The sequence below is a fragment of the Apteryx rowi genome, unplaced genomic scaffold (genome assembly GCF_003343035.1).
Source record: "Apteryx rowi isolate R43461 unplaced genomic scaffold, aptRow1 scaffold_984, whole genome shotgun sequence".
In the NCBI taxonomy this organism is placed as follows: Eukaryota; Metazoa; Chordata; class Aves; order Apterygiformes; family Apterygidae; genus Apteryx; species Apteryx rowi.
The window spans coordinates 132,887-145,690 of NW_020451298.1; the positions used below are offsets into that span (position 1 = coordinate 132,887).

The 12,804-nt window shown below is 37.1% G+C and overlaps 1 protein-coding gene across 1 annotated transcript in view; it reads left to right on the top strand.

The window, feature by feature from the left end:
• DOCK4 (dedicator of cytokinesis 4) overlaps window positions 1–12,804 on the top strand; it is a 176,636-nt gene that overhangs the window by 128,980 nt on the left and 34,852 nt on the right. The window contains exons 31-35 of the mRNA XM_026055109.1: window positions 2,082–2,230; window positions 3,795–3,880; window positions 9,212–9,238; window positions 9,417–9,512; window positions 11,245–11,305. Of these exons, the coding sequence (XP_025910894.1) occupies window positions 2,082–2,230; window positions 3,795–3,880; window positions 9,212–9,238; window positions 9,417–9,512; window positions 11,245–11,305 (419 nt within the window). The remainder of the gene's footprint in view (window positions 1–2,081; window positions 2,231–3,794; window positions 3,881–9,211; window positions 9,239–9,416; window positions 9,513–11,244; window positions 11,306–12,804) is intronic.

The window sequence follows — 12,804 nt, forward strand, 5'->3', positions numbered from 1 at the left end:
CCCAATCATTGCGGTTCCCTTTTTTATGGCTAACCCCAGTTTTCTAAGCACTGTTACTATATTTGACTTATCCATATTTCTTCAAAGAGTACTGAAATGACTCTGCCATAGAAAATTAGAAAAGAATGTATGGCTCTTTTGAGGCAGAATTATTGTGTTGGGGAAGGGAAAAAATACTTACATTCACCATTTTAATTCTGTTGCCGAACAGTTTAAGGAACAGACATATATCTTAGTTCTGAAGCTCTTTTGAGATGCTGGATTTGCATCAAATCTTCCCCAAAGTCCCAATTGCATTAAAGTATAAGGACATAAATAAACCGGTGACTGATGTATAAATGACTATTTGGACAACAAGAGAAAAAAATGTACGTCTGGATCTAAACTTAGGAACATTTTTGTATTTATAAACAGGAATTATGAAAACTGAAAGTATAAGCCTCAGCAAAATGCAATTAAATCTTGTTTGGGAACAGAATCAAAACTGTGCAGAAGATTTGGACACCAAGTTTGTCAGCTTTATATTTCAACTCATTCAATGTTGATGGAAATCGTTATTTTATAAAATTTTATTTCATTAGTTCACTTCATTAAAGGGTTCATCAAAGATATTAAGGCTGTCAGCAGTTACTAAGATACTGTCACCTCAATTTTATAAATCTTCTTCCCTGCCATGATGCATAGTTCTAGAAAACTGGACTTTCTGATCAGCATGTACTAGAAAGAAATCTTCTAAGAAATAAGTATTTGCTTATTAATTTGCTGTTGACCTTTGTTAGGTAACATATTTTACTTAGTTATAGTATTTGCTATTGATTAGGCACTCTAAGACATTCATACTCTAAATTGTTTGGATACTAAGAGTTTTTCTAAACTGGTATATCAGGTATCCACTCCTCAGTCCCATCTCTTTCCTGCGTGTTAGGATAAGACCTTAGTGTGCATCACCTGCCCAGTCACACTGATTTCTGCTGGTCAGAAACCCAGTGTGCAGGGAGGGAGAGAGCTGTGAAGAATTTCAGTTGTGGTGAGGACTGTGGGGTACACTGTGGAGTTCATCTCACAATGTGCACAATTAAATATTGCTGGCAGGATATTTCATGTAATTGGTGTTATGCTAGTCAGCATTATGTAGTGCTCTTAGCAGTTTATTCATCCCCAGCCTTGGTCCTTGTGCAGTCACCTTGGCTTTGATATAGATATGCATTCCAGGTGGTTTCCACTAGAGGGAATTCTGGTTTTCCTTTGCACTAATGCATACACCAGAGTGGCGGACAAGTGTTACTGGCCAGTGCAACATCCAGAGGTAGGCTGGGATGGAAATCAATTCCCGGCTTGGAAAGTTGTATATCGTGATTCATAATCCTCCTGTTCTGAAGATCTCGGAACTCTTAAGCCTGGAGAACTAAGACTGAATGGTCAGTCCTTATTGTATGCCATTTCTGGCTTTCCTGACAAGAACTTAGTTTTATAGCTTCTCCTTTGTAGAATATGATGAGTTAATGGAAGATGTTTTAGCACTGATTTTAAAGGGAATTTTTTGAGAATAGCTAAGTCGCAACTTCCCTGTTCTGCAGGCAAAACATGTACTTCCATCTCTGTTTCCACCAAGTTAAAGATAAAAAAGATTAAAAAAAGAAAGTTAAAGAGAAAAAAGGTAAAAAAATGTATTATATCAGGTAGTCAAACATTTTGTAAACACAAGACTGTAGAGCATAGAAAACGAATCATTCCTGAGAAAAATAAGTTAAATGCCCAGAGAGTGCTTTGTTTCTCTTTGCTCCCCTCCCAGAAGACTAACTTGAGATACAAATAACCCTGTCACTCCTGAACTCAGTATTACGTTATAATATCTGATGATTTAGGTTGTCCTTATGTCTGCAGGTTGACCTCTTGTCTGCAGCTTTTCACTTCACTTTTTGTGTTAAGAAATAGCCCCTGCTCTGATAGACCCTAGCTAAAAAATGTAGACATTTATGGTACCTTTTTTCTTTTTATTCTTCAGAAAGTTCTTGGATTGCTTGATAGCACACAGGAGGAAAACCAGTTCATATTCAAGTTAATGTTCTTTTTCATTTTAGGGGAGCACAAACTTCATTTTATCCCAGCATTGATTGGCCCCTTCCTAGAAGTGACCTTGATCCCTCAGCCAGACCTGCGGAATGTCATGATTCCCATTTTCCATGACATGATGGACTGGGAGCAAAGGCGAAGTGGCAATTTTAAGCAGGTACTGTATGTGAAGCTGTTCATAAAACGGGGCTGAAATTCAAACGCTTCAGAGAGTGCTGGTCCCAACTAGTGGTGTGGTTCAGGGTGGGAGAGTAGCTGTGATGTTACGCCTGTGGGAGAGGGATTACCAGGGTTTTCCCTTTTGAGTGTCTGCAGGAGTAATAAGATTTTCAGTGAATGTTTTGATGCTAGTAGTGCAAAATGAGAGAAATATCCATGGCCCACTGAAGTCAAGAGCAAAACTTGAGGTATCTTCAACAAGGCTGAATTTTGTTTGTGGTATTTTTCTTCTCTACTTTACAGCAGTAGAGACTAATGGTTAGCTAGGGATTCAACTAGCTTCCCTTCCAGTTAGTATGGAGAGGAAAAAAATAAAAATCAAATGATCCTTCTGAGGAATGTTCTTCTATAAGGATCCAACTATTCTTGCTGCTGAAACACCTTCCTAACAAGCTAGGAAGGAACTACCAAATGTGCCATCTGCTCCTGCAGCTCCCACTCAGTTCTTCCAGACTGCCTCAAGCCATTTCTCAGTGCCCTCCTTCCTGCTGCTTCAAATGAAGGAAAGCAGAAGTATTTGAATTAGTCTCAGGCAATCATAACACTTGGAGTGGGAGCTGTATCTGAAACACAAAACAAAGTATAGGAATGGAGGAGTGTATGTGATGTAAGTAGGTGTTTTTTCACTATCAATATATAAGCTCATTGTTAAAATCACCATAGAAATGTTAAAAAGGAGGGAGAAGAAAAGAATCTACCTGTTCTGTTTCTCTGTCTGTTAATCTTAGGCTTAAATGTAAATTGTAATGGAATTATTCACTAAGAGAATATCTTGACAGCAGCTTGATTTCTCCCCTAGATTTTTGATTACTAATATATTATTGGTAAAAAGGAGGTTTGAAATATTAACACACAGGGTAGCCTCATTTGTGTGTATTTATTTTATAATCAATACACTTAAAAATATGCAGCAAAGTAATCATTAGCCATCAGATATGTTCTGTAAGTTTCTTTGATAGCTAATATGTAAATCCAGTGAAATGAATTTCAAATACATTGGCAGGTAAGGAAGGTCGGGAAAGTAAATCTGAGATCCCAAATGTTCTGAAGAGTAAAGACCTTTATAAAATTAATCTACAGATTTAGAGAATGAAGTGTATGGGATATTTATTGAAATCTAAGAAAATGCCTTGTGCTTACAGCCCTGCAGTGAGAATTCAGGCAATTTATTTGGGCTGTGTGCTTTTTTGTCTGACTCCATAAATAGATAGCTGCCTTAGCAGCAGCAAATGCTACTCAGCCTGTAGTTTTAAAGTCACGTTGCGCCATTCAAATTAGCTCCCCCCTCAAAAAAAAACCAAAAACCAGAAAACCACAAACCCTGGGTATGATAACAGTTTCAAAGAGATGAAGTGACCTATCATCAAATTTACATGATTGACCAAAAATTTTAAGATCTACTTTCAGCAAAATCCCTTACAGAAAAATAAATCTTTCCTCAATTTTATCCAATCTAATTAAAGGAAAAAGAAGCTGTCTACATATACACTTATATGTTGCAGGTGGAAGCAAAACTGATTGACAAACTGGACAGCCTAATGTCAGAAGGTAAAGGTGACGAAACGTACCGAGAGCTCTTCAACAGTATGTGAGTAATATGTTTATCTTTCATTAATTCATTGAATTCAGTTAGGAGTATTAGATGCTGATGTCACTGTAGAGAGGTAATGCTTAAAACAATTGTGAATTCTTTTTGTCTTTTTTTCCTGAAAATCTGAGGAATAAGTACATTGTATGATATTGTATCTGTAAGGTCTGAGCATACTTCTTATATACAGCTATAACTGTGAAGGGCTAAATATATCACAAAAATTTCTCCTTTTCTGCCTACTAGTTTTAAAATCAGAAAGGCAAGAGATGTTTCATAGTTGCATAGGGTGCAGACAGAGCACAAATCTGGTATTTTAAAAATATGGCATGAGAATTTAACAAACAGTTATTTAATAAGTGATTTTACATTGTCAACAGAATTTTGCCTCCTCTGTGTGTAAGGTCACTTGTTGATATCTCAATTGATGTATACAATTTTATTTATCCTGGTAAGATTATTTCTTCTTATTTTATTTTATAAATTATTAAGCATTTACTGTATTTTAATAAATGAAATCTCACCAAAATTGAATAGCAAAAGCTAGTAATAGTGAAGTGCCTAAGGTTGCCGATAAGTTATGCCATTGATTGAAATAAATGACTGTCACAGAGTGCAGATACAATATAACTAGCTGAACTCTGTCTCCTTTGTTGTTCCTCTGAACTCACTTCCAGCTATGTGGAAGATTTCATTTCTCTCTAGTGTATTTAACAAGAGGTATATTATTCCTCTTCAGAGTTCCGTTCTGTGTATTATCTAATATTACTAAACACCTGATTTTTTTTCTGCTTATTGGCTTCTTAACCATTCCCTCTTATTTAAAAATTGTGTTGTAGCTCTGTCTGTGCTTAAATAACTGCATTCACATCACAGTATCTGTGAATGACAGACACATAATAATTGGTAGCTGTATTGAGGAGAAAAAAATAGAATTCCTAAACATTTATCACTTACAGAAACAAAAGTGTGTAGAGATTAGGCAAAATTATATGGAAATGGATGAATGATGGAAAACCACGGTACAATAAGCTAAAGTAGAACTTTCTTGTATAGCAATTATTCCTGAAATCTTTCATAGCTTGAGTGAAGATAATAAGTAAGACGGTTTCAATATTTTAGAAAGATAGTATTCTAACTTGAAAATTAAATCAGTAAGGCAGAAGTTATAAAATTATAAAGTCTAGATGCATTACCATGTGCAAAAAAACCATTAGAATGGCAATCACTGTTTGAAATTACTTGTTAATCTATAAGAAAGCATATTGGTGTGAAATATAGTTCTTAATTTCTTTTACGTTTTTGAGTTAGGCTTAAATTGGGGGATGTTAAACAAGGTGTAGTGAAAAATGGTGAGAGCATTTTATAAATTTAAAAGTTGAATACATTTCATTGTAATTTTAATTGCAAAATGTCTCAGCATCAGTATACTTTTTGTTTCAGTTCTGATGTAACTGAAGTTATAACTAAACTTTTCGGCAAATTTCAGAATAACTGCTCAAGTTCACTTCCAGCTCAAGAAGAATTAGTATTTATCATTAGTTTTTTATCCGAGTTTGGTTTCACTCAGTATGTAACACCTCTCAACATGAGAGCTTGGAGAAGATACTAATGTAAAGTGGAGGGCTACGTAGTGTCACAGGGTATGTGAAGAAAAATGCTTAAAAACAGATTGAGAGTCTAGGGAGCTGAATTCATGGGGTCAGACAGCCTGAGATTTTTTTTTTTTTTTCTCTTCCATTGGTAGGTTAAACTGAGCAATATTAGAGTGTCTTGACACAGTCTGCAAGAAAGCAGACTTGTTTAGGCTGAAGTGATAGCAGTGTGTGTACCTGCCTGAGGGTTGTGAAACAGTAATGTAGTTCTAAGGCAAGCAGTGGTTACGTGGTCCTTAACAGAAGCAAATACAGTCATGTTACCTGATCATCCTCAAGATTCAGCTTGGTTGGTTTTGATCGGTACCATTGGGAACTGAGGGGGATGCACACACCTACTTAGGATACAGTCTAGTAATTGATGTGGCTGGGAGACTTTGTCATGTTTTTTCTTTCTTTAGTATGAATTAGACAATGAATTCAAATCTCTAAACTCTCAGGTTAACTTCCTTTTTTTTTTTTCTAGAGCAATTCACTACATCTTTCCTTTGAACATCATCTGTTTTCAGGGATAGATTAAAAGTGTCTCTGGACATAGCTAAAATATTACATGCTTAGATTTCACTGCTTACAATGAAATCATCATTATCAAATGAAACCACACAGTTTTTCTAAGTTCCCTTAGACATCTAAGGGAAAGATGTCTGCTATTTGTTGTGGGGCAGTGTCTTCCCAGGAGACCTGAATGTGACCACACAGTTATTAGCTGATGATGTCATTTGAAAAGCTGCAAAACGTGGTGGTGGTGAACATTTTGTTATCATGAGAAGCTACTTGTAATTGCTACCCAATGTAATCCTGATACGAAAGATGTCCTGATTTACACTTACATTATAACCCTGAGATTGAATTTCCGAGTTAATTAGCACAGGGAAAAGAGTGCTTTTATTCTATTAAACAGCTGGTGGATAGAACAAAATCTTTGGAATGATGACACAGATGGATGCTTGGCAGTTTTTTACTTCTGTAGCTGTATTCCAGTTTGGCCTAACACAAGCCACTTCAGGTTTGAAGGGTAGGTGGCCACGTTATTGCAGCACAAAACCTGGGCTGGCAAGCTCCACTAGCAGCCTGATGGCAAGGCTTCTCTTTTAGGAAACTGGAGCTGACATTCAAGCTGAGCAGGTACTTAATATCTGGCTCTGTCTTAGTTGAGTTCTCCAGCCATAAAAATGATGACTGCTCTCTCTTCCTTGCTGTCTTCAGGTTTTTTTAATTCCTTCCCCTAGTTGTCTGACTGAATTCAGTAGGCTCTGTCTGGACTGAGTCTTTCAGAGCCCTTCTGAAGATTTGTCTGGGCTTTGGTTAGCTCCTCACCCATCTCTGAACTGCAGCATAGTTTGACTTTCCCTCATCTAGTCAGATGAGGGAGCCTCTGGCAATAGTGAGGTATCTTGAGGACTTTGTACTCCAGAATGGAAATCCAGATGGATGCCTCTCTAGGATTAAGTGCTTGTGAGTCAGTGGTCTGTGGCTTGGGCGTATCTACTTATTTTGGACTTATTACACAATTTAGTTGCCTGAATACGATTCTGAGCCTGGCAGAAACTCTCTCCCAGACAGCTCTGATTCTCCTGGTCCCCACTCTCTTATTCTTAAGAACCCAAGACTTAAAAAAAAAAAAAAAAAAAAGTTGAGGTCAGCCCAGCTGTTAGGCTACAGTAACATGGATATGCAGAAGCACTTTCATTAATGCATGTTTCTCTATATCATTTATCCTGCTTAGTCTTTTGTATAATATAACATCTTGGCTGTGCTTTGGGCCCTGGGACTAACAGGAGTTGTATGATGGAAGCAGACATACCACAGGACAAGGAAGAATTGTGTCTGTGTTCATATGTGCTTGTGGGGAAGGGTTGTGTTTGGAAAGCAAATAGATCCAGGAAAAGGGATCTCACAGAGGTATAAAACAAGTGTGCACACAGTTTCAGACACAATGGGATGGCGAGGAGGAAAGCTTAACTGAAATGCCAGTCATTTCTTTCTAATTCTATCTAGATATTGCCCTGAGGAAGCCAGGGGATATATATCTGAGTAGCTCTTTTGTTCTGAATATTTGTTCTGTGCATTGTGGTGAAAGATGTATGATGGAGAGGGGGAGGCATGCATCAGAATGCAAGTCATAAAATTGTCCAACTGAAGCAATGGATGTCAGTTTAAATAAGTACTTTAAATGTACCTACACCACCCATTTGTAGAAATTGTGTATTTATAATGAATATGCTGATGTATTTATAAAGAACATCTATAAGTCAAATACAGATGAAACCCATCTGTTTTAACAGAGAAGTCAGACTTCTGCTGTTTTTCTATGGGAACTGTAGGTAATTATTTTGATGACTTTAGGCTGAAGTATTCCTGTTTAGCACAGGCATGAAAAGCAATAGAAAGGAAAAAGCAGTGCAGTAATCAATGCTTAATAATGAAACAGTCTCAACTCTTTGTTAGATACAAAAACTTACATTGAAAGGAACATCAAGGGTTAAAAGCAAATTAAGTTAGCCTATACATTCTGTATGGAAAGCAGAGATGCTAGATTAATGCTTCAGCCTCTTCTGCTAAGGATGGGGTCCTCATCTCGCTCTCCTAGCAATAACATGTAGTCTGTCCTTGAAAATGAGGGAAAGACATCTGATTGCTGAAATGGAGAAGTGAGCCCAAGGGCACAGAATGAAGATCAGTCAATGTTTCCTGCTTGCTTCCAGCACAGCACAGCTTCCTCTAGGTCAAATTAGTTCGGAGAATTGTGTTTATGACATCCCGCTGGATATATGGAGCTAAACAGATCTGGAGTGCATAGTTAGTGCAGTTGGCATGTAGGAGTTATTGGGCGCTGGTATGTGTTCAATAGAGTTTGGATGTAGGAGTTTTATGGGACTGAACATGCTCAGTATAGTTGAAGGTCAGTGGAGCTGACAGCTTGCCCACTGCAGACAGAAGGTTTATTAACAAGTCTCTGAAATCTCTGTTGAGTATAAGGATATGGCAGTTTTCAGAGACTAAATAAACCATACCTAAGTGGATTTTCAGGGGAACTGCCAAAATATCTCCATGGGCATGTCATACATCTGAGTCCTGTGCCAAAGCATAAACGTAACAGAACATGTTTCCACATTCATTGAAGAAATGTGGGAAATTTGAGCCCAAATGATTAATATTTGCTAAACTTAAGCAGTGAAAATCAGAGGCCTGTAATGCAAAGAGATTGACTATAATTTTACTGCCAGCACCATTTACAATACCATTTTTATACTTATTTTCACTTCAATGTGTAATCTGAATTTACATTAGTGTACAGCTAATAGAATTTAACATGTATATGATAGTATGTTCTGAGAAGGAAATATTAAGTGAAAGTGTGGGGGGAATCATTTTATTAATCCCTTCCCATTCTTAAATTTCATGAGTGCTGAAATAGTAGAGCTAAGGAGGAAAAACCTTTGTTAAAAAAACTTGAGGTCCCATTGAGAAGGTATTTTGAGATGATAAAAATTCTTTTCTAGGCACTTCTTCAAAGTCCCTGTTTTCTGAGGTACCACCATGAACTTAATACATAAATTTTAATAAAGGGCTCTGTTACATCTTTGGAATATTTTGAAAATTGGGTATTTGATATATTTTAACCTGATACAGCTAACATAAAAATAATTTGTTTTGTCAATGCTTCCTGGACTAGAATTCCACTTTTTGGTCCTTATCCTAGGTAAGACATCATTTGCAAATTGTGCTTCTTGGGAGGGTGTTTGTAAAAGAAAATCTAACTGTTGAAGGTAACTGTTGCTAAGGTATTAAGGTACTGGTGAAAGTGGAGTGGTTGTCATAGTGACAGTTAAAAATAAATGTGAAATTGTTCTGCCTTTTTTTTTTTTTTTTTTTTCCAGTCTACTGAAGAAAATTGAGCGGGAAACATGGAGAGAAAGTGGTGTTTCATTAATCGCCACTGTGACTCGCCTGATGGAAAGGTTACTGGACTATAGGTGAGTGATTGTCACACAACTGATAAGTAGGGTTGTGATCTTTGAAATATTAGGAGAAAAAATGTGGTGATCTTGCACGAATGGCTACTGCACACAGACAAATCAACTGTATGTGCTCAGGATCTCTGACCATAGCTGCTTAGTCGACAGGAAAATGATGCAAGCTGGGAAAAACCAACCAATAGCTTCCCTGTTGTATGAGAATTCAGTGGCTTGCCTTGGTTTCCTACCAGGAATATAGGATCTTTAAGCAGTAGGTTAGTGATTCAAATCTGTCTGAAGTCACAGAGCTCGATACTAATCACCTAACAGTTGTCTTAGCAATAAGAATTATACTTATTCTGTATGTCAATCATACTTAGTTGTAGTGTCATCTGGCAGAGTAGATATGTATACCAAGATATTACACCTGGTTGAGGAGCTGGCATCTGACTCTAACACACAAACAAAGAAGAAGGAAAAAAGAGACTTACCCAGCTTTTTATGAATGGGAAACTAAAAGTGATTTTTCTCAGTCATTTGTGAAGTCTGTGTAGAACCTTCAATGTAGTCCATGTTGTCACAATCAGTGGTAGCACTTTCTAGAGCTCAAGGATTATTTCTTCCCTGATCCAGTGGGGGACACATGGTAAAACCTAGTACTATGTTTGCTGTCTTCACTGATAGTTTGAGAGGGAAACTATTATGGTAATGAAGTGACTGAACTCTTAACTTCTAGAAGCCTGGCAGTGCTGCTACTATTCAAGGATCAGTTGGATTACAACCTCCAGGGCTGTCAATCCAATATCTTTCACAACAAACGTGTGCTGGTGGCTATAAAAGTATTTAAGACAAACTAGGTTGTTTAGTTCATATATTCAAGAATGTTTTAAAGTTGCATTAAATTTCTTTTAGGAACTGCATGGTGATGCCTGTCATTTTACTCCAGTATTGTTATACTGACACTATTTTTCCCTGGGTTATGGGTTAAAATCTCTACAAGGCACCATCTTAACTTTTTGACTTGGAGGTGAGATCTATTGCCTCCCCAAAACAATAAATGATAAGTTATAGAGTGCTACTGAGGAAGTTTTGGTGGCTCTCAGAGCACTTTGCAAAGGAGGTCACTGCTCTGAAGTTTTCTCACAAAGGAGGAATTTATGCTGTAGTCCCATGACCACTGGAGATTTACACTGTCACTGAAGAAAGCCCCATCCCTGCTCATTCCCACATCACCTTCTTCCTTGTACCAACACAAGTGCCTGTGCTCCACTGCAGTGATCTAACTGACATGGGTTAAAAGTAAGCCAGCAAAAGGTATCATCTAACCTGTCTCACTTCACTTCATGAGGCTTCTGTAGGTGGCAGTGCGGGGGGGGAGGATGGGTGGCAGAGAGCAGGAAGAGACTAGGGCTGCCTCTTCTGGAAGCCATGCTGGCTTGTGCTGGCTTGGTTTGAACATGGGGTATGAAGAAATTAAATAATCTCCAGCAGTTGCCTAGCAAATCAATGACAGAGCCAGAAATAAACATTTAATTTCTTGACTATTGAAGCATTCCATGTCATAGAAAAGGAGGCATGAAATCCCTTACAAACCTGGGTCAGCTGTTGAGCAGAGTGCCTTTGGGTTGTATCATTCTGGTTAGCTTGCTGAATTAAATATGTCTGTTTTTTGAGGTGTGCTTCATGTTAAGGGGATAAATGTCATTCCTTTCCTTATGGAACTTTTGACTTTCATTGCTTTCTGTTTTAGGGACTGCATGAAAATGGGAGAAGTGGATGGTAAAAAGATTGGCTGCACTGTTAGCCTTTTGGTTTGTATAATACTTCTTCTTTTGACTCTAGCTGAGCATTCTCTAGTATACCACCATATATTTGAATGAGAGAGCGCCTGCTTCTTGATGGAGTGTGAGTGGAAGCTGATAGAATAATACTGCACTTAGGATCTCTGACAGTTTTTTTAAGGATGGAATTGATACAGTTGGGAGGTAATGTTCCCTGGCATTTTATAACTGGGCTCTGAGAAATCTCTAATACCCTTTTATTCAATTTGCATCTCTCCTTACTGGGTAAGTTTCATCAGAGTTTCTTCCAAAGTTAATCAGTCTCTGAGTTCATTAAACAAATGTTTTCCCTTTCCCCAAACTCAACAAAACATACATGGTGTCTCCTTTTTCCTGTTATCTTCAATAATTGGCTCTGGTTGGTTCTTATATGTAAGGGATGCCTTCTGAAAACTGCAGGCTATCTGCTCTCTTCCTGATACAAGAGCCAGAAAAGCTACTCAGAACCTTCTCTGATAATATTATCACTATTATAATAGTGCAACCTTGCGTGCAAATTCTTAGTATGAAAAAGATTTTATTTTTGTTTAGAAGATGTAATTTGGTTCTGGCCCAGTTTCCACTGACAAGCTTGTTGATTTCCATTAACCTTGAAAAGTTTCGATTTTCAGGATGATGATTTTTGGAAAGCTGTATTTTTAGCCATGGGAAAAATCAAAATAAGCTGACTTTTAATTCTGCATTTTTTACATCAGTGTAACAATTTGGTATCACTTCTAAGTAGCAGTTATACATAACAAAATAAAAGATTCTTCAGCAGGAAAAGAGTGCTCTCTAAATAGGAATGGTATTTACTCCATAGCCATAGAATTGTAGGCTTTCTGTCAGAAACCCTGGCAAGATCTTGAATTCTGTGTTAAAAAAAAAAAAAAGATTATTTGCATCCTGTCACTAAGGAGTCTTTAAATTATTGTTATTAAATTATCCAACACTTGCACAAAAAGAACGTTCAAATATTTTTAAAAACCTGAAGACACCAGAATACTTTATAATGGGATTTTCATTGAACTGTATGGAGGCTAAGGCAGATTTCCTTAGTCCTCCTCCTACCCTAATAATTTTCAGACAAATATGTGCACACCAGAGAAACAACTAAAGTTAAATTTTGAAAGGTAGACCTACAGAAATAAGAAGTATTATTACAGAAGTTTACATAAGTACTATTTCAGAAGTAGTACACAAATTTTAAGACATTTAGCAGCCCATATGATGGATGAATTTGTCATCTTCTCAAAAGATGTTTCATACAAATTTTAATCAGAGGAATGTAGAGCCTAAAGTTATTTGAAATCTAGAGGAGGAAGCAATATCTTGTCCTTACCTTTTTGAAGGTGTTCTAACTTCCAAAGACAAGAGGAGTGGTTGGCACAAAAAGAGAATTTTTAAGTCTTTTGCAATAGATGTAGGTGCTGTTCTTCTGGAAAATAGAATTGACCGAATTAACTGAATTCCCAAATTAACTAGAATTA